Here is a 20,689-nt window from a genome sequence, read left to right as displayed (position 1 = left end):
TTGCTAAATGGGAGGACTTAAAGTAAAGTGTTACCAACTTAATAATATTTTGCCTCCAAAATGAATCACTTTACATTTTGTTCAAAGTAACTGAACAACACATATATATAATGTAACAAAAATACAAAAGATAAACGGAGCAAACACAATGTGTGCCTCTCCAAAGCTAGTAGAAGTGCAGCACATACAGTTCATGAGATGAAATAATCATTATACCCCCTGTTAAAGTGAAGAACATTTCCTTTTAAAGGAATGCATGCAGTGAAAAAATGCATCTTCTCCCATATTTTAACAGCACTTTCAAGACTAGGAAAAACAGGAAATATAACATTGGAAGTGTTAAGGTGGCTGTATATTCCTTCAGATATGCTTGTCGGATATTTGAAAAGCCCATTAAACCCCCTCCCCACGCACCTTTCCAATGGTGGTGTACAGCCATTTCTTTAACTTTTTGAAAAGGCCAAAGCGACATTCACACCCACTTCATGCAGTGATTGGCCAGCTGTGCAGAGGTGAGAAAGGAGCCAGGGTTTCAGGTTACAGGAATTAATAATGTCTGGTTCTTAATTTAGAGTAACAACATACACTTCATATCCATACTTCCTATGGACAGTATCATCCCTGCTATTTCTGCTGCTGCTGCTCATACTGTAGTTCTGTCAAGATGAACGCTGATGAGGTACTGCAGTGTGTTGCAGTTAATTTCTCAGACACATCTATACAAGTTCGCTAATAAAAGTAATTGGATGCTTTATTGATCCCTGGTTGCTTGTACAGTAAATGAACACATAAGTAAACATAGTTTATCTGGTTGAAATAATTTGTTTCTGTGCTTAACTATGTGAACCGCATAAATGAGTGGCTCTGGCCCTGCGGGATTCATGCCAGGATTCATATTTTCCTTTTGCGCGACTGACTTTAAATGATCAAATTGCCTATTTCATCTCTCCTCTGTAGATTGTTGTTCTGGTAATAGAGTCAGTTTCTTCACATCTGTACCACACTGTCCATTAGATTAGATGGCTTACTCACAAATCTGTATTTACTGATATGACAGCATGGCCATCATAAAAATATTTCAGATTCATAGTCACTACTGCTCTCGTTCATTTACCCCCTCTAGTACAGTGGAATAGATGCTGTACATCATCTGCACGTTAAAATGAGAGGCTATTTCTCCTGCTCAGTAATGAGATCTGTGGGATTAGTTGTTTTTTAATGGGTACAGTGTAAATGTAAGTTTATTTGAATTGAAATGCACATCACAAACATTGCTTATGGCATGGAAGCATATTTTTCATCAAGCTTCATACAGTTTTATGCAGTGCTTCACTGGATCATTGTGCGTGTTTAAATTAATAAGCCGGCAAATGACAATAGAGTTTTATATCATATAATGCTTCAGTGATTCATTGTGCATGTTCAAATTAATAAGCCAGCAAATGAAAAAGAGACACATAGCTTCTACAGCTTCCAAGCTGTGTTGCTTTTTTCTCCCAGGTGTGACAGACATACAGGACAATATCAGCTTCTCTGTAATTGAGTAAATCCACTCTTCTGTCACTGTGGACAGAAGGATATCAGCAGCCATCTCAGTAAATGAGTTAAAGTTGCTTCCTGTCTCTTAGAGCTCATCATTCTTAAAGATTAGTAGCAGCTGTTTTGTTACATGATTAAGATTAGTGGTACAGTTTGCTCCTGCATCCTGTCAGTCATGCACTCATTTTCCTGCTCAGTTGTCACTTAGTCAAGAATGCTCTTAGTATGTATGATTAAATATCCATCTTTTTAACCTCAAAGATAGAAAGACAAAGTGGCCAGAAATTACATTTTTGTCTCCCCTGACAAACTTAAAAAATGCCAGCCAACCTAAATAATTTAAATCCATTTCTCACTGAAAAATCTCTGTAGTCTGCCCTGCCTGCCACTCAACCTGCCACCTGCTATTGTAATGATTATGATAACGTGTGAATCTCATCTTGAGCAGTATCTGCTGAAGATGTGATTTCAAGCATTTAAAGCTTGTTCACTCTCTTTGCAAGTTAATTTTATCGAGTGTCACGTCTTCATTTCTTCCTTTTTGGTGCTTCAAACTTGCGATGTGTCATCATACAGGAAACATGTTACTTTACCTTTTGTTAGATAGATATTATTTTGCATTGGTATGATTGGTTCCCTCTTACAGAGGTTAGATAGTAGACAGCAGGGGTATTTTTTAGAAGAGGCACACCCCAAAATCTCTTCACATAGTGACAGTCACTCTGAAAAATAGTGGAGGAAGCGGTAGTTGAATATTTTCAATGTCTACTGCAGGTCTGGAGCTGTAGAGCCAATCTTGGAATTGTTGCAGCCCTTCAACTTGAACTTGGTCTAATTGAAGTTGAATTTGGTTCTGCTTGCAGGTGAAGGTTACATCTATCAATGTCACCTCAGCATCACATTTTAGTTATTCTGACCAATAAAAATTGGCAGGATATATGGGAATTACAAGTCAAGTCACCTACAGTGGAGGCCACTGTACTGTGAGGTTGATTATTTTCACCTCCAACCACCTACGGTAATCACTTACATTGTCGAAGCACAGCAGTACACTCCACTGCTCATGCTTCTTCCTCACAATGTGACCATGTAACCGAGGCATTCAGATGTTAGCCTTACAGAAACCTCACCGGGTAGTCTGGCAGGTAGTATTTATTGATTTCTTCATCAAACAGCAGTCGTACAGATATGTGGCTCTTTGTAAGCACACCCTGTTTGTTGTATTAGAGATTCCACAGACAACCTTACATCACATTATTTGGAATACTTTGATAGTATTGATGTGGTGAGCTTACATCTCTGTTTGAGACCTCTCCTCTTTTTCTCTTTTTCATGCTCTTTATCTCCCATCCCTCTTTCTCCCCACCAGATATCAGAGTAATCTGTTCTTGTCTGTCACCTCTCTCAGGCTGATAAGAAAAGGGAAGAGTCATGCTCCTGTCCAGGAACGGATGTTCCTCCTTGACAACATTGACACAAACACAAGTGCCTCTGCTCCATTTGTATAAAAATAGCTCCTGATAAAGCAATAGGAATTGAGGTTGTTTGCTATAACTAATCTGCCCTGTGAAGCCTTTAGTGAGACTTCTTCCACAGTAAGAGAAATGCTTATTTCCAGTGTGCGTCAGTATTTCTTTTTCTTTTTCTCTGTCACTGCCTATTAAAGACTTTAAGTCATAGTTCAAGAAAATGGTTGTCATATCAGGGGCTTTATGGCTCTGCAGCTCTTGATGTTGCATCAGGTTTTGCTTCATAGCAGGGTCTAATCATGCAGTATTTTTTTAAAGATGCGTTTGCAGCATTTGGCCATTTCAAACCCAGCACTGAAACTCATTTAAGGAATTATAATTAAACATTTTGCTGTAGTTACTGAGGAAAGATCGTCATGACAGAGCTGCTTTAATTTGTTGGTTTATCATGACAGTAGTATTATACTGTTGAATAAATAAAAGGCTGGTTATATCACCTTTAATGTAAACATTGAAGCAGCAGCTTTAGGTTTTGTTGAATCCTTTGTGCCACCTGTGTGCTCACCGATGGAAAACAATGTTGATCTATATTTGTAAAAGTTGCTGCAGAGCTGGAATTATAACATTAAAATATAATTACATCCTCACTCATTCTGGTTTAATAGACGTTTAGGACTCAAAGATATTCAATGTGTTGTAGTCTGAAATAGGAATACAAAAAATCAACTGTTTTTTTGAAAATATAGGCAATCTATACCCAGCTTTACTTATGTATATAATTATGTTCTATGTTGATAACTATCATCAACATGTTGATGCTTTATAGTGTTTGATGCGGTATGTGTCACTAGGCTTGGGCGGTATTACAGTATACCAGGGTATTTAGAAATCCCGATGGTATGATTTTTCAATACTGTCAAAAATACAGACTCAGAGTAAACCTGGAGTGCTGGAGTTTACACACCTGAAAGCAACATGCAATCCCTCCTCCAACCACAATGTGGCTTGCAATGGCAAAGTGTCCATATTTGCTCTCGTTTAGTCCGCAGGAAGTGAAGACTGCAGAAGTGATTCACATTTTATAACTATTTAAAATTTAATATTGTACCATGCCATTTATGTTTGTAAAGAACCTTTCACATATTTAAATAGAGGCTCAAAGTGACAATAAAAATGTCATATCTTCGCTGAAAGCCAAAATATATAGCCAAGATAATTGTGTGTTTTTATGTTTGTGGTGAATGTAACTCGCAAGACTTTTCTTTGTTGAAGCTGATATTCGTCTGCTGGCCTTCAGTAAGTTTGTTCCTGACATTTGTTCAGGTACTGGATGAACAGTAGGAGACAGTATTAATTGTTTTATCTCTGAATTTTTGCCTTGTACTTCCACCTATGTGCTCATATTCATAACGTATTTTCTGCACAGTTGGCGGTTTGCGGGTCGGGTTTATGTGGTTGATTAAGGCTTATTTTTGCCTGTGGGACAGTGCGGATTGGTTCTCATAACGGGTCGGGTGTGTGAAGGTATTAAAAAACTCTGACCCTCGCATCACCACTAGACAATGTCATACATGACTTCTATCACCAGCAGCTCAGCTTTTACGTTTTTATTTTAAAACACAAATAACGTCATATAACGTATAACCCGGTGAAATGTCAGGAAGGTATGAAAAAATAGATACCACTCAAGCCTATGTGTTACTCTCATTGATCAAGTTAAGAGTAGTACATGTATGTCAAGTCTATTGGAATGGATTTATTAATCATGCGTAACAAGTAAAGACTTCAATCGTTCAGTGATGAGGGTCTCTGGTGAACATTTCAGGCTTGTACAGCAAGGTTTTGATGCACTTTGCCTCACAGAACTAAATCATAACTAGCATGTGCACGTCATTGGACTATAATATGGTTCAAATATACATTTCTCTTCTAGTATTTTGCAGCAGAGTTTGGGTTTCGGTCACCTCTGTGGAGCGGGATCAGGTTAGTCTTTCCAATCCAATTTTGAGGCTGTAATTTGATTTGACAGCCTCCACTGCCACTAAAGCCATCATCACCTCTCAGACACAAAAGGCAACATAAATTCACTCCACGTGCCAGTTTTTGCTGCCTTCATGTGTAACATGTTTTATTTTCTACAACAAACAACACTGTATACAATTTTAGAGAAATCTTGGAAATGTGATTCCTGCTGACATTCTCCCCAAATTCCAGTCTTTATTAAAAATTTTATGAACAAGAATATATCAAGGTAAATGAAAGAGAAACGGCAGAGGGAGTGTCTCCCACAGTTTCTTTTTCCCCATGAGGCCAGGGAGTCTTCAGGCCTCTTCTGTTATCTCTACATATTCACTTTGTTGTCTTCTTTTCTGGTCCTAAATGAGACGCTGTGTAGTATAACACTCTGGGCCCTCTTCACTGTGCCACCACTAATCACCAGACCCCTACCAGTTTTATCATAATTAACAGATCAAAGAAGCGGAGAGAAGGGCAGTCATACATTATTAAACAGACACTGAGTGTGTGTGTCTGGATGTGCTTGCTTGATGCTTGTGTATGTTAGGCACGTAAGTAATTGAAAAATAATATGGTGATCATACCTGCTGCATTTCTCCATATTCAGTTGGCTTTGAAATTCATCAGAGATAAAGTTGTATGTATTGTCCCCTGAACCAGTGGTTCTCAAAGTGGGGTCCAGGGACCTCCATGGGTCCTTGAGGGGGTTCCAGGGGGTCCTAAGCAAAAAGGGGAATAACTTATTTTCATTATAATTCCATCCATAAGTAACATGATGACAGAATGTATGACTATTTTGATCATGGGTTTCATACACTTTCTGTAATAAAACATCTAAAAGCAAAAATCTTATCAGATGGGGGATGCTGGGACAAAATCTTATCAGATGGGGGCCCGTGGTCTAATCTGCGTCAGTTTAGGGGTCCTTTACGTGAAAAGTCTGAGAGCCACTGCTCTGAACAACACTTTCTACTGTTGCATTATCTCATCCTCATGTTCTTTGGTTCTTCTCACATTGTGATGAGACTTATTTTTACAGATGACCCTAGAGATACTAATTTGACCTACCTCCCTCCTCAGATACACACAGACAAACACAAACACACAGACCTGCATTCACTCAAAGATTAAGGTCAAAGAGGCATCCGCTCTCAGAAAGCAATTGTGCACTGCAGGCATATTTTCTATTGTGTGATTTCCATGCATATGTATGGACACTTCTCACATCCTTCCAAATGAAAAATAAGACATCTCCTTCAGTATTGTATCTCAAAATGAATCATGTAGCCAGCAACACTTATTTGAAGTTTTATTTTTTCCTTGGGTTGGAGGACATCTATTTAATTTAATTACGCTCCATCTGTCATTTCAGCCACTTTGTGGTCTGCAATGACATTGTATTATACGCTAATTATAGATTTTTGCAGTTACCTACTTTGTGGTAATGACTGTCATCAGGTCTCTGTGCTTTATTGATTGCTGCAATGCCAGAAGTTCAATTTGAGGCTGCTGCCATTTTTAGCTGGACCATAACAGCAGGGTCGGCAATAAAACAGCGGATGTCCGTGACTGACTAAGTCGCTGAGTGATGAAGTTACACCATTGCTTGGCCGGCTGAGTGTTGGAGTTTCCCCATTGGCCACTGCTCTTGTAAATGAATCAGCAGGGACATTTTTCTATTACATCCTCAGGGGGCGTTTACAGTGGTTCCACTCATTAACTGCAGCTCATTCCAAATTTATCGCGTGCTTAGAGATACCCTGCAGCCTAGACAGCAGATGCCCTACCTTGGTCTGTACCTGAACTCCCATGCCATGATTGCACGACTGTTAGAGGAGCTTGTGGAGGCATTGTAGCGGCTGACCCAGCAAGCGAGGTCAGTGGCCTTGGAGCCAGCAGGGAGCGTCATGTCACTCCTCGGGATGATGTTGGCAGCTCACCCAGAGGTGCGCCTAGGGCTGCTGCACATGAGAAACCTCAGACGTTGCTTTGCACGGCTTCGGCTGCATCCGAGCCAGGACAAGCAGCGCAAGATTGCAGAGTAGGAGAGAAAATAGCTCTCCATGCGGCAGGAGGGAGAGCACACAGTTTAAAGCACCCCAAATAACAATCACTCTGACAAAACACTCAATGCAGAGTGAAAAACAAGCGACATCCGCAGATAAGAACAGATCAAAGAGCAGGGGGAGTTAACAGATAATTAGAATAGTTATAATTAGAATTAAAATAAGTTCTCTTTCAAATCAGACATCCCAAGATATGAGTGGAAAGTAGGCCATTGTTCTTACAGCTACATTTATAACCTTTTTTTGACCATTTCTTTAATAACAAATATTACTGGGACCACTACAGAAAATTGCAGATGAACATTTAATATCCAGGAATTCACATCATAGACACTGACTATGCCTGTAACAATTTGGCCACAATTTTGTGCATTGACCATACACGGTCCAGTCAGTTTTGACCTAGTCTTTTTTAATTTTCCGTCACCTCTGTCTATTAAAACCTGACCTTTTCTTTCTCTTTTCCTCACTGTTCCTCATCTTTTTAGCTCCCTCTTGAATTCTCTCTCTAGGGGCTGTAATAAACCTGTAGCTAGCTGTTAAAATCATGCGCATTTTAGACTAAATGGCCCCTTGCGTCTCTCTGCCTGCTGTTGGGGCTTACAGCCAATGGGCCTTAAAATGACTTAATTTCCTATCTGCCCCCTGGGGGAGCTCTTAGGGAAGCTAAAAGCCAGTCACAGCCCGCAGAGAGTGAGTATCACAAAAGCCTTGAGGTGGGGTGTACCCCTGCAGAATCAAAAGTACGGTTATTATCGGTTTAATTGCTTTGGGCAATATACACACAAATGTATCATGGTGATACTGGTGTAGAGGCTTTCAGAGCTGCACACTGGGTGGTCAATTAGTGTTCCTTACTTTAGATACTTTTTTTGGCTTATTGTCCTTGGTACACTTGAATTTTCTTTGTTTACTGATATGTCTTGTATGTTGATTATTGTAATGATTAAAAGATTAATCACTGGGTCTATAAAATGTCTTAAAATTGTGCATCACAATTTCAGAAAGCCCAGAAGCCCCAAAACATATTAAAATTGTTCGTTTTGTCCAACCCAAGCCAAACAACTCAAAATCCAAAGGTATAACCATAGAGGAAAAGCAAATGTTCACATTTGAAAAGATGGAACCAATGATTTTTAATTTTATTTTAAATGACCAGACTTAAACAATTATTCGATCATCAAAATAGTTTCCAGTTTCAGAGCTAGATCCAGCTAGGCTTCACCAGACTTATGTATATTAAGCTTGGGTCTACAGAGTTCTGTATTTGGATATCTGTGAAATGAGGTATTGTTGCACATGATTAGATTGTTCAGTTTATGTAATTAGATACGACATTTGTTTTGAGCTCAAGCTAAATTGAGCCAACAGCTGAAAAAAATTTGGCTTATTTTGCTTATCGCCATTGTTTCTTACCTTCTCTGAACGTTTGACCTTGGAACAAACAATTAAACGCTAGGATTCAATTAGGTCCTTCTCATTCCAGGCAGTCAATTGGCTTCAAAACACCAAAGCAAAGCACACTAATCCATGTATTCAGTAAAAAAAAAAAAAAATACTTACTGACATTAATTCCCTTGTTGGTAGTATTGTCCCTGGCTCCTATCCCTCCTATCTGGCAAGGTTAACGTATGTGTTGTGCTTGTACATGTGTGCGTATCTGTGTTGATTTTTTAGCACCTGCTTGTTATTCAAACACTCCTCCCTCTGCTCTATATATTGATGTAGTTGTGTAGGATGGTTCCTTTAAGGGGAGCCAAGGCTGACTCCTGCCCTCAAGGTCACTCTGCACACCAAAATCAAAAGCCCTCAGTGATTGACGCACAGAGCTGTGTGAAGTGTAATTGATTCATGGAGGCAAGAGTGTGTGTGTGTGTGTGTGTGTGTGTGTTTGTGTGTATTTGTTGGGAAAAACATGAGACAATGGATAACAGTTCAGTCAGTGCAGGAAGCATTGAAGAGAGCAGGTAACAGAGAAAATGAAGGAACAGAGTTTTGAACAATAAAAGTAAAGAGAGTGACACTGAAATTGAATGCACTGAATGAACGAGAGCAGAGGGGCAGACAGATGAACTGTTGAGGTGTGATTCAAATGCAGACTATTTGAGGAGTTAACTTGACCCAGCACTTACAGTACATTCAGTACAATAAGAGTTATTCCTGTAAAGAACAGAAAGGAGCTCTACTTAAATGTCTTTTAGAAATCTGATGCACTGTGCAATGATTTTTCAAAAAAAAGGCAATGCCTTGTTGTGTTTTTATTTAAAGGTCAGTAGATTAGATGAAAGAGGACAAATTGACATGGATTGTTTTATTTCAAAGTCAGAAATAGGTTTATTCTGTTCATACTACCCATTCTGTACATATATTGATGTACTTATATCTATATGCAACAGTTAGATGCTAAACTTCATTTCATTTTACTGGTACTTATTGCATGCAATGACAACATATAATGTAATCTGATCTAGTGGTATTTAGTAGTACCAGTGGTAGTAGTAGGCGTAGTAACAGTAGGAGGAAGGATAAAAGGCAATATGGATAAAATTTACACATATTGTAATATAGTTCACTTTCCTGAAATTCATTAAGGGAAGTCCTTTATAGATAAAATAACCAGACAGGCATTAACACTGGGAAAATTCAGTCATTACTGCCGAAACAATTAGGCCAGTTGATTAATTGATTAGTTTAGGGACAGGAATTTAAACACCAACAATTTAGATTATCGATTAACTGTTAAAGTTATTTATCAAACAAAAATGCCAAATATTTGCTGGTTCTAGCTTCACAAATAGGAAGATTAATCTTACTTGCGCCACTCTTTGTGCAATTTTAAAGCAAATACCTGAATAGAAAGTGATATAATGAGGTCACACCTGGTGTTTTAGAAAACACTAAAATAATAATTTGTAATGTGAATATCATGACAAAACAAGTAGAATGATTGTTCAGTTTGCTGGAACATTCAAACTCAGAAAACTGTAACACAACCATAGACCTGGAAAGGATGCCAGATATACATTTACATCACAATAAACAAATCCTATATTATATTTAATCTTGTACTGCAAGATAGATATTATATTGATTTACAGCCAGGCTCAGATGATTAGAATCTAAGCAAAAGGGCTCAGTTGGTCTGACACCACCTTTCAAACCCTGAGTGTGTATATCCATTCACACTACAGCGATGACAGTTAATGTACTGTAAAGAGTAATAAAACTGCCATAAAACACCTCACCAACACTCCTATCCTCCTCCATTTTAAGTCCTTGAAGGTAGCCCTAGTTAATAGGGTTGTGTTAGTTAACAAGTCTGTAAAGTCCTCGTCAGCAGCACTATCACAGCGACACACAGATAGAGGCAGTTTTTTATCAGGCCTCTCTATGGCAGCAACAGCAGACAGCTCCGAAATTAGTAGCTCAAAGAGGGAGGCAAAGGGGCAAACAGCATTATTATACATTGCCCGCTGTGTCTGAACACCAGGAATACCAATATAGAGGTTGTTGTGCAGACAGACACACACACACACACACACACACAGAGCTGAGTGTTACCTCCACAGTCAGCTCTGCCACAGACCTTCTATGGTGTGAAGCGTATGCAGGGTGCAGCGCTTCTCATTATTAACAGTAGTGCTGGCTTTGGCATCAGGAGTGAAGAGGGCAGCTTGGCTCAGCCAGCAGTCACAGCAATTTGCAGGTCTGTCAGAGAGAAAGGGGTCGACCAGAGGAGAAAATTAAACAGCATTTAGAGCTGTGAAATAGACTGCAGACGCAGAGAATGAGCCACTGGTGGATGTATGATATGTTCATGTTGCTTTTGCTGCAGGGTTTTTATAACAGAGGGCTAAATGTGTTTGCTTTATTATGCAACACTTGGCAAAAAAAAAAAACCCAACTGAGTCTGGGGTTGTGAGTTTTAGATATGTATGTATTTGTCATACTAAGTTGGAGATCTTTCAAACTTTTCCAAGGTTTAGTTGCAGAGCGCCTGGCTAATGCTTGATAGCATCAGGATTTGTGCTTAGTGCCATGATAATCTTGTTTTACGCTGTATTATTTTCTTACTCTGGCTGGCAAATGAAAGCTCTGATCTTTCACTGAATTGCTCATCAAGATGTACATTTTGGGTATATGAATCCATTTCTTTTTTTTTTTCCCATGATGCTCATGTTTTTGTGAGCAAGATTTTATATTCGTGTGGCAGTGTTTTCAGTCTTACAGCAGCATTTCCAGTAGACTCTTAGTACAGGTCATTGAGACAGGAAGTGTCAAGAAGAAGCCAGGCCGTTAAACCTCAATGCAAAAACTGAACAAACAGAAACATCAGGATGAATAGATTCTAGATGACAGTGTTGTAGAAGTCACTGGAGTGTCAGGCTGACTGCAGGGTCATAGCGGCCTCCCTGCTCCTCCCCCCTCAGAAAGAACACACAGTTAAAGGAACCATTTTTAGAGAGAAGATGGCTGGAGTTGCCACGACAACACCACAAAAAAAATCTTACCTCTGTCCTTGCTGTACCATGATTGTTTTTCTGGCATGACCCTGTATCATGATGACTTGGAAGTCACAAGGATGATATTAAATCTTCTTTCTGTCTCTGTTTCTCTGTGTCTTTATGCAGAAGGGATCCATAACATGACCATGGACTCCAACTCGATAACAATGCCTATGTCAGATCCCAACGCCTGGGCAACAGCCATGAACAACCTGGGGATGCCTCCCATCGGTATGACCGGACAGCCACTCATGCCAGGTACCACATTTCAACTTTCCCACACAACACGCAAACAGAACCACAAAGGTCTTTGCATTAAAAGTTTTATTTCAATTTTCCATGGGTAGATACCATACTCTAGTGTTACGTTTGACAGTTTTGTGAATTGGGTTTTTATTTACAGGCATCCTAAACCTAAGTTCAGTCTGACTTTCAGTCCAGTTTGAGAGAAATGTTTGGACTTTGTTATATTACAAAGACCATTTTGCTCCTTACAGACATACTCAATGTTGGTGATTGTCCAACACAAAGTAGAGCTGCAATGATTAATCTATTAGTTGATTGTCAGAAAATGTATTTATATTTTAATAATTGAATAATAGTTTGTCATTTTTAAGCAAAAATGCCAAAAATGAGCTGTTATCAACTTCTCGAATTTTGTCATGGTCATGCATAATAGTAAACTTAATATCTTTGGGTTTCTGACCAGTGGTTGGACAAAATAAGACATTTGAAGATATCACCTTTGACTCTCATTTTTCAACATTTTGTAGTCCAAACATTTAATCAATTAATCAAGAAGATAATCTGCAGATTAATCAGTAATGAAAATAATTGGTAGTTGCAGCCCTCATACAAAAATACTTCAGATTGTTTAGCAAGGCTGCCTCTTTTTAGTAGCATTGTATGCAAATTTTTTCTTTTTCACATTTCTATTTGTAATTCCCAGACCTCCTCATCTTATTAAGTAGCATCATTTTTTGTAGAGGCATTAATATTTAGCAACTGTAGCTTGGCTGGTACTCCGTCCCTATCATAATAATTTGATTTATTTTGTATTTGTTTTTTCCTTACGGCTATTTTCCCTTCAAGACAAAAAGTGAAGAGAGTATTTTTAAAAAGCCTAGAAAATGAATCAATCAAAACAGTAAACAAGAGTTTTTAACTTAGATTTCGGGCTAAAGGTTGGTTGTCTTTTTGTGTCAATCATGAATAACTGGATGAATAATTGTGGACCAGGGTTTTGGAATTTTCATTTGTAAAGTTTGTTGATGAACAGCACTGTGTTTGGCTGCATTAGTGTTCAGAGAAGCAGTATGCCTGCCACTGTGGCCTTAAATGATAGAGATAGAAAGTGGATTCTCATGTGTGATTGCTGTGGCCTTTTAAAATAAGTATATTGAAACCAACAGCCGAGTCAGCAAGATGGAAGTGCGATCCTGTAATGAGTCTTTGGATGAAACACACACACACACACACACACACACACACACACACACACACACAGGTGCTCCCTGACAGAGGCTGATATGAGTCACTGCAGCTGCAGTTGAGATTAGTGAGAAAGCAGCAGGTTTTGCTTTCAACATTTAAGGCTGTGTGTTAAAGGTACTACAAGGAACTTTTAACTGGTTATGAAACAGTCTCGTGTCAAAATGTCACGATACTTATCACGATAAAGCACATTTTCTGTAAATTCATTGAATAAATAGTTTTTGGTCTGTGTCTTGCACTTATATTAACGTAACAAGGAGGGCTCAGTCCCGCCCATGCTGAACCACAGACAGCAGAGGAGAGTGGCGCGACCATAAATGACAGCAAAACGCAGTAGACATGCTCAGCCTGAGCTGAAATGAAATGAGTGCACAAAAATTAGGTAAATAACATAAATAAACATAGTCTCTGCTGCGTTTTGCTGTCATTTTTGGTCGTGCTACTCTCATCTGCTCTCTGTGTTTCACCTTGGGCAGAGCTGCACACAGCGTTACTGTAAGTGCAATAAAAGCTTTGGGTGTGAAAAGCCAAGAAGAGTAAATTACTAATGTAATCCACACAAAAGATGGACAGATTCCAAATGATGAAAAATACTGCCGTAAAAGAGTGTGCTTTGCAACACAGCGAAATAAAGGATATACATATATTTACGTTGTATATCGTCATATCTCACAGCCCCTAGTCTCACGATGCCTCTATATACCCTACATAAGCAAACAAGACATCAGCAAGAAGATAGGCTATTTCTATATAGTTATTCTAAATGCCTCCCACCAGGTCGGGTTCCCCACAAAATCAGACTAAACGATTTACGACACACAAACTGGAAGAGCCTTATGTTTACATTACATGTAGCATTGTATGCATGAGGGAGTACAAAGATACGTTACTAGGACAAGGGAAGGACATTTCTCTTCGTTTAATACAAACATTAAATGTAACGTTAGACTTGTTGTTGGCTTCCTGACATTTTAAAAAGACGAGAGAAAAAGAGAATGAGGTCGAGCGAGCTGAGAGCACGAGTGAGAGAGAGAGAGAGAGAGAGAGCAGTGGTGGTTGAGTGAGCTAGAGAGTGAATGTAGAGAGTGAGCGGCAGTGTAGCAAAAATCTGAGAAATAAAACATAATTTTCTCATTGTTTCACAGCAGTTATGATCTAAAGCACAAACACGCCCACACCTCCGCACAAACCTGCAGGAAGGTGCAGCATTGCCAGATGTGGTGGTGAATACACCCTTACATGTGACCTAGAACACTACTAAAACAAAGTTTACTTTGCTTATCCATCTTCATAATACAATTATTAATCTTACATAGCCAGACAGATACATGACCTCATCACTATGCATCCTGCAAACAGCTGTGAAAGAAAAATAATATTAAAAACAAGTAGCTCTTCCTTTCACTCACCTCCAAAACAAATGCATGCGCTAGCCAAGATCTTTACAACACAAGGCGGTGGTGGTCATGGGAAATGGAGTCTTCATTCCAGGAAAACACTACCACTTTTGTCCACAGGATCCATAAAAGTTCCTTGTGGTAACTTTAAATTTTATAAGAGTAGGTAAATCAAAACCTCTTCACATCTTTCTGGTTGATGCTCTTTGTCTTCCTCTGTTTCCCAAGTATGGATGAAAATTCAAACAGTCACAGATTTCAGTGTACCAAAAGTGCACGTTATGGGTATTAAAAATGTTGAAATTTAATTGATTTTGATATTTTTTTCCATGTGTAATTACAACCTCAAGGGGCACAAGGTTCAGCTACTCAATTCTGATATACAACTCTAATATTCAGCTTAACCAGTTGCTCTGCTATCTATACCATTACAACATTATAACATTAGGTTCAGCAGCACCCTCCCACTCTCCATCTCTGAAGAGTTATTCTGCCATGTCTTTTCTCTCTCCTCAGTAGAAAGCCTTTCCCTAAAGCCTTTTATAAATCACTTCCCACTTCTTAGCTGAAATGCACTTTCATATTTGAAATACGCTAGGTTTGTGAGTGTATGTGTGTGTATGGACTTGGAGACGAACAGTCTTCCAAATGCACTCCTAGAGAAACATTAAGAGAGGCAAACACACACACACACACACACGCACACATATACACACATTCACAAATGCCTGGCATATTTCAAATATGGTAAACAAAAGCCTTTGCACTTACGAGAGAAAACACAAGTGGCAGAAGAACTTCTCACAGAGGGGAAAGGAGAGGTGGAGCTAAACCTAATGTTGAAAATGGAGAATGGACGCTGGACACACATCCATTCAAGAGTCTGTACTTTTGATGAAGTGTGCAAAGAGTGCCATCATCCCTCTACAGATGTTTTCCTTTTGAACTTCTTTTGAACTACTTAAACACTTCTTTTACAGCCTGACAGACATTTTAACTTGTCATAGCAGGAATAGCACAGATGTAACTACTGATGTTAACGATGACTCTGTTCCATATTAGGTGCGTCATTAAGCCATGCCAGTAATACAACCTCAACAACACCTTTAATGGAATGCAGCAATCATGATGTTATTAGCTGCACCTGTGTTTGGCAACTCAGGGTGCCTGCTGTTAGAAAGGTCAATTAAACTGCTTTTAGAATTACCCGTTCTTGCCTAAAGTCATACTTTAAACAAGATGCATTAGCCAGTTTGCTTTGTAGTGTTTTGGTATAATGAGAAGGAAAACCAACTAAGAGACCTTGATCTATGTGTGTAAGAGTAAATTAAAGGCCACGCACACCCATACAGGTGTTTTCACTTATTCTGTATGTTTAGACCTCTGCTCATGCCAGGCTCATGTCACATGGGATGGATGGTAGAGCAAATATTTATTCAGTCATCGGACAACTCAGAATAGTTGTATGTAGGTGCAACTAATTTTTATATTCATAATAGATTAAACTGCCAATTATTTTATAATTGCCAATTATAGAGCCCAAGGTAATGTCATCAGATGTCTTGTTCAAAAGTCCAAAACCCCAAAACATTGCATTTTCTATACCGTTAAGTCAGGGAACAGCAGAAACTTAAACAAGGGGAATAATTAATCGATTTATCAAAATAGTTGCCAATTGATTTTCTGTCAATCGACTAACTGATAAATCAACTCATCATTGGTTGTGTGAGGGTTAAAAATACTCTGCATTGACAGTATAGCATGACATCCATTAAATTGAATAAAATTTTGGTTTAATTACCTTGAACGATGAACTTTGGCTGATGTGAGGAATCCATGTGTTTGTTTTTATTAGATGCTAATGTAAAATTTTCGCGCCAAAGTGTATATATCATAATGGAGAGTTTCCCAGTGATTTCAACTTGTTGATGGTGACGTGAAGTCCAAAACTGGTCATTTTGGTAACTCTATATTGATACAACATGAACATGGCATCAGGTTGAAGGTGGATGGAGCTTTGCCAGAGTTTCATAAGGTCACTGACCTCCTGTACTAATAAGAGGGATAGGGGTGTAATTTGTCCCACTCTAACCGGAGAATAAGGAAGAGATGTCAGTCAAGCACAGTATGTGCACACCCACACAATCCTGAAAGGAGCTCTAATCAGGCAAAATAATCAAACTGTCCTTCCGTGGGTGTGCAGGGCCTTTAAGCCTCAAGTGGTGTAATACATCAGGTATCAGCAGCAGTTTCAAGAGCGTAGTGCAGAGAGGAAAGAAAGGGAGGAGACAGAGATTGAGAGGGAGGAGAGTCAGGTGAAGAGAGCAGCTGTGCCTCCCCTCATGGATCACCTGGAAAAACAGCTGGTGCTTCCCTACCTTTTTCCCTCTTCCTTCCCCATTTCTTGCCTATTCCCCTCCCTACCTCACCAGCCTAAAATACCCAGCATCTCTTTTATGTCTCATTATAGCTGAGTCCCATCACTGTAACCCAGAGGTACATTAGAACACACGCCGTTCATTTGCTTTTCACAGAGATGAACTCTTTCACACATACAGATTGCACTTAAATCACACTGAAATGCATATTTGGGCTCAAACGTTATATACTGTAAACCAATCCAATATTAAACAAATGTATACATAATGTATTGGATGGCAAACTTAAGTGATGTTTTTCTCCCATAGATGAACAGGAGAAATACTTCTGATATGTAAATTTCAGAAATGTGCTGGTGTTTTATGATCTCACCACACTCCAAAGAAATTTTGCATATATCACTCACAGGTCTACATTTTCCAGCCATGCATTTTTACTTCACATAACTTGAGCCACAAGAGGAATATGTTAGTGGGAAGACATCCACATGAGCTCTCCCTCGTGCCCAACCCTTTTAAAATAACTTATGAAGACAAAGAGGTTGGGCTAGTATGTGTAAAATTCTCTCTTGTACTAGATCTATTTTGCAAGAAAAGGCATCTGCACACCTCTTTTTTGCTTTTTCATGTTTTCTTAAGAGAATTTTATGAAATCTCTGATCACAAAGCTCTAGGCGCACACACACTTTCACATGTTGTCACACACGCCATTACGCTGTCATGCAGGGCTTGCTACTAGGGCACCTTGGGCCTTTGAAGTAATCCAGGTGGATTAGCTATTGATTCTCCATCATGACTGAACATTATCTTTGTCTCCTTTTTGTTTCACCTCTAAACAACAGGGGAGAATTCACTGTCACACTTTGTCCTTTTCCATTTGATCTCTCATTGTGTTTGTGCACACGTGCAATCATATGTTTCCTGCATGTAGGTTTAAGTGGGTTTTTATGAGTCCATTTCAGGCTCATTCATTAGAAGAGACTGTGTGTGCCGGAGTGCTTTCGTTATACATTAGACTTCGCCTCTGTTTCATCCATTGTGAGCCTAGAATGTATTTCTTCACCGCAGAGTCTTTTCCCTGCCTCCGGCCAAGTGGATTTATCCAGACAGACAGCTGGATAAACAGACCACTGTGGGCAGAGCCTTCAATACTCTGCAGCCTCTCAAAGCCTGGTGCACGTCTCCAATGATGACAGTTTTATTTCTGTAGATGGACTAGGCAGTGGCTGTGTTTGTTAAAAAGTTTTTAGTACATGTTTGCATTATTGAAGTGTTTGGATAGGGGGAGAGATTGGACTTAGGCCACACACAGGAGTCAGATTTGTATATAAATGGTATATGGTGGTCAAGGTACACAGGATTTTTGTGGTCTACAGTACGTCTTACTTAGTGTTTCTTGACGGCACTTGGACGTTGATCTACATCTTCTTTGATCTATATTCTTTATACATGTTTGTACTTTTATTTACTTAATATTGTCATTATGTGTCTCCGTATTGTCATTTTGCTATTGCTACTTCTCTCTATTCTGCATATATGACCTCTATTGCATGTCTGTTTGTCCTAGAAGAGGCATCTTTCCTCTCTTGCTTTTCCCCCATTATGTTATGTAAGGATAGAGGATGTCATACTTTGCGCAGATTGTAAAGTCCTGTGAGGATAATTTGTGATTTCCGGCTATATAATAGTTGACTTGCGTAGCCCACTCTCAGCAATGGTCCAAGGAGAGAGGAAATTCAAGTAGAGGCCCCCCTTTCCTCAGGCAGCAGGAGGTGCAATAGAAGCCATATTTGGGAGAGTAGCAATAAAAAAATAAACAAAGTCGTAACACTCATCAGAATTACAAAATAGAAAACTTTGATTATAATCTTTATTTAGAGAGAAGGGTCAATGGAGAGGGCAGTACATAGGATGACTAGCTTGAAAGGTGGATGGGGTCCCGTTCATCCAAACACTTCAGGAGAAAAGAGCTATACAGGGTCTTGGGAGCAAATAAAACCAAATTATCTAAGGGGCAGGAACCTGCAGGGCACATCGATCAGTAGATGGACTTCAGGACACAGCTAAATTTTAAGGAAACTGACTCGCATGCGACAGAGAACTCAGGGTCCAGCATGTCACTGGAGAAAGAAGCGGTGAGGTATATTGATTCTGTGCTTTTTTAGTCGTAATAGCTGCAGCTGCAGTCTGCTTGCTGGAGATTCAGTTTTTTATTGTTATGATCATAGTGGGCATTATCGGTCTCAATTTTAGTGAATTGGTGTTATTCTGCAGACTGTGCACAGAATCAACACAGTGTAATGCACCTACTCAGGATCATGGAATAGCAGTTGTTTAAGCACAAAAACCAAAGATGTAAATAGTAAGGTAAACCTCTTACAGTTCTCATGGTCTGTACCGCAAGGTCTGTTTACTTGTGCAGACAAGAGTTCAAACAGGCCAGAAACAGAGTTCCTGTGGTTATGGAAAGATTTACAGAATTTGACATTCAGGGGTTTTTCCTGTGGTCAGAGAAGGTTATGGTGAATGATCCAGGTTTTGGAAATGCCTTGTTGGCAATAGCAACATCACAGATTACCTGAATTCCTTGGGCTAGTTATATGATGAGGACATAAACATGGCTTCTCAATCACACAAAGTGAGCCCTGTCTTATGAACAGAACATAGGTAAGTTGTGACATGGTTAGCAAGAACAAAACTTCATTTCTGTATATAGTGTGAACTGTGGGAACGGAGCAAAAACTGCAATAGTAACAGCAGGAACCAACATCTGGTTTTGACATCTGACAGTATAATATGTCCTTTTCCAGGAGCATTCACCCTGTATTTCCCAAACCTTCATCAGTGTTCTCTCTAGCACATCCAGACTGTGAGTAGAACCAGATGGAAAGCTATAGAGTTCATCTTCTATACCTCCCTAAAAACACAGACCTCCCAAGAAGGTTTTTATTAAGCAAGACACTTGACATTATGTATTGTATCACTCGTCTTGTATACATAACCAGCTCCCCAGTACAGTTGGCTTTTATCTGAAGATTACACTAGCAGTTCCCAACCTTTTTGACTTGTGATCCCTTAAAATGAAGCACTATCTTCTTTCTGTTATAAAGCCATTCACTTGTTTAGTGAAATGTTCTAGAAATAACATTATTTATTCTTTTTAATCACAGGTTATGGACTACGACAGTAATTTTGCCTTCTCAGACTGGACTTTTGGTGGTCTAAAGTTGTGAAAGTATCCAGTGTTCCTCAGAAAAAGCAACATTTAGATTCAAAGTTGGAAAAAATAAACATAACTTTTTGTAGCAGAAATACTTCTTTTCATCATTGTTTGAAACCCTCAGATTGAGCCCTTCAGGGGGATCTGTCCATAGAATCTGGCAGCCCCTGAACTGCATAATATTAAGAGTCTTGAACACAGATCCACCTTTCAGTAGAAGTAATGCTTGTTTTTTCTGTTACCTGACTCTTATTTTAATGTTCCTCCGACCTTGAAAGTTAAGTTTATTTTACCCAACCAGTAACTGCACAGCAGCCCAGCCCTTGCACAACTTCTCAGACATGTATAATTGCCTCCTCCAATAATAATAGATGTCTATTGTCCAAGGAATGATGGGTTTGATTAGTGAGTTTGTTTTTTTCTCATATTTGGATTCTGCCTTGCCTTGAGTCAGAAATGCATTTTGGATGAAAAGATGTTTGGCACTAACAAAAGAGGCTGGTTAGCCACACACACACACACTCTAGCAAAGTATGTGCCTTTTCACACACATGTTTTTGCAAGTTTATCAGAATTAATTGAGATGCACAGACTAATACCAACAC

The 20,689-nt window shown here is 39.2% G+C and overlaps 1 protein-coding gene across 8 annotated transcripts in view; it reads left to right on the top strand.

Moving 5' to 3' along the window:
• Positions 1-20,689, top strand: part of enox2 (ecto-NOX disulfide-thiol exchanger 2) — a 187,776-nt gene that overhangs the window by 119,368 nt on the left and 47,719 nt on the right. For all 8 annotated transcript variants that reach the window (XM_067599749.1, XM_067599756.1, XM_067599748.1 and 5 more), the window contains one exon: positions 11,722-11,853. In XM_067599749.1, the coding sequence (XP_067455850.1) occupies positions 11,722-11,853 (132 nt within the window). The remainder of the gene's footprint in view (positions 1-11,721; positions 11,854-20,689) is intronic.

This window comes from Thunnus thynnus, chromosome 9, assembly GCF_963924715.1.
Source record: "Thunnus thynnus chromosome 9, fThuThy2.1, whole genome shotgun sequence".
In the NCBI taxonomy this organism is placed as follows: domain Eukaryota; kingdom Metazoa; phylum Chordata; class Actinopteri; order Scombriformes; family Scombridae; genus Thunnus; species Thunnus thynnus.
The sequence above is the reverse complement of the archived record's forward strand: the minus strand, read 5'-3'. Positions and strand labels throughout refer to the sequence as shown.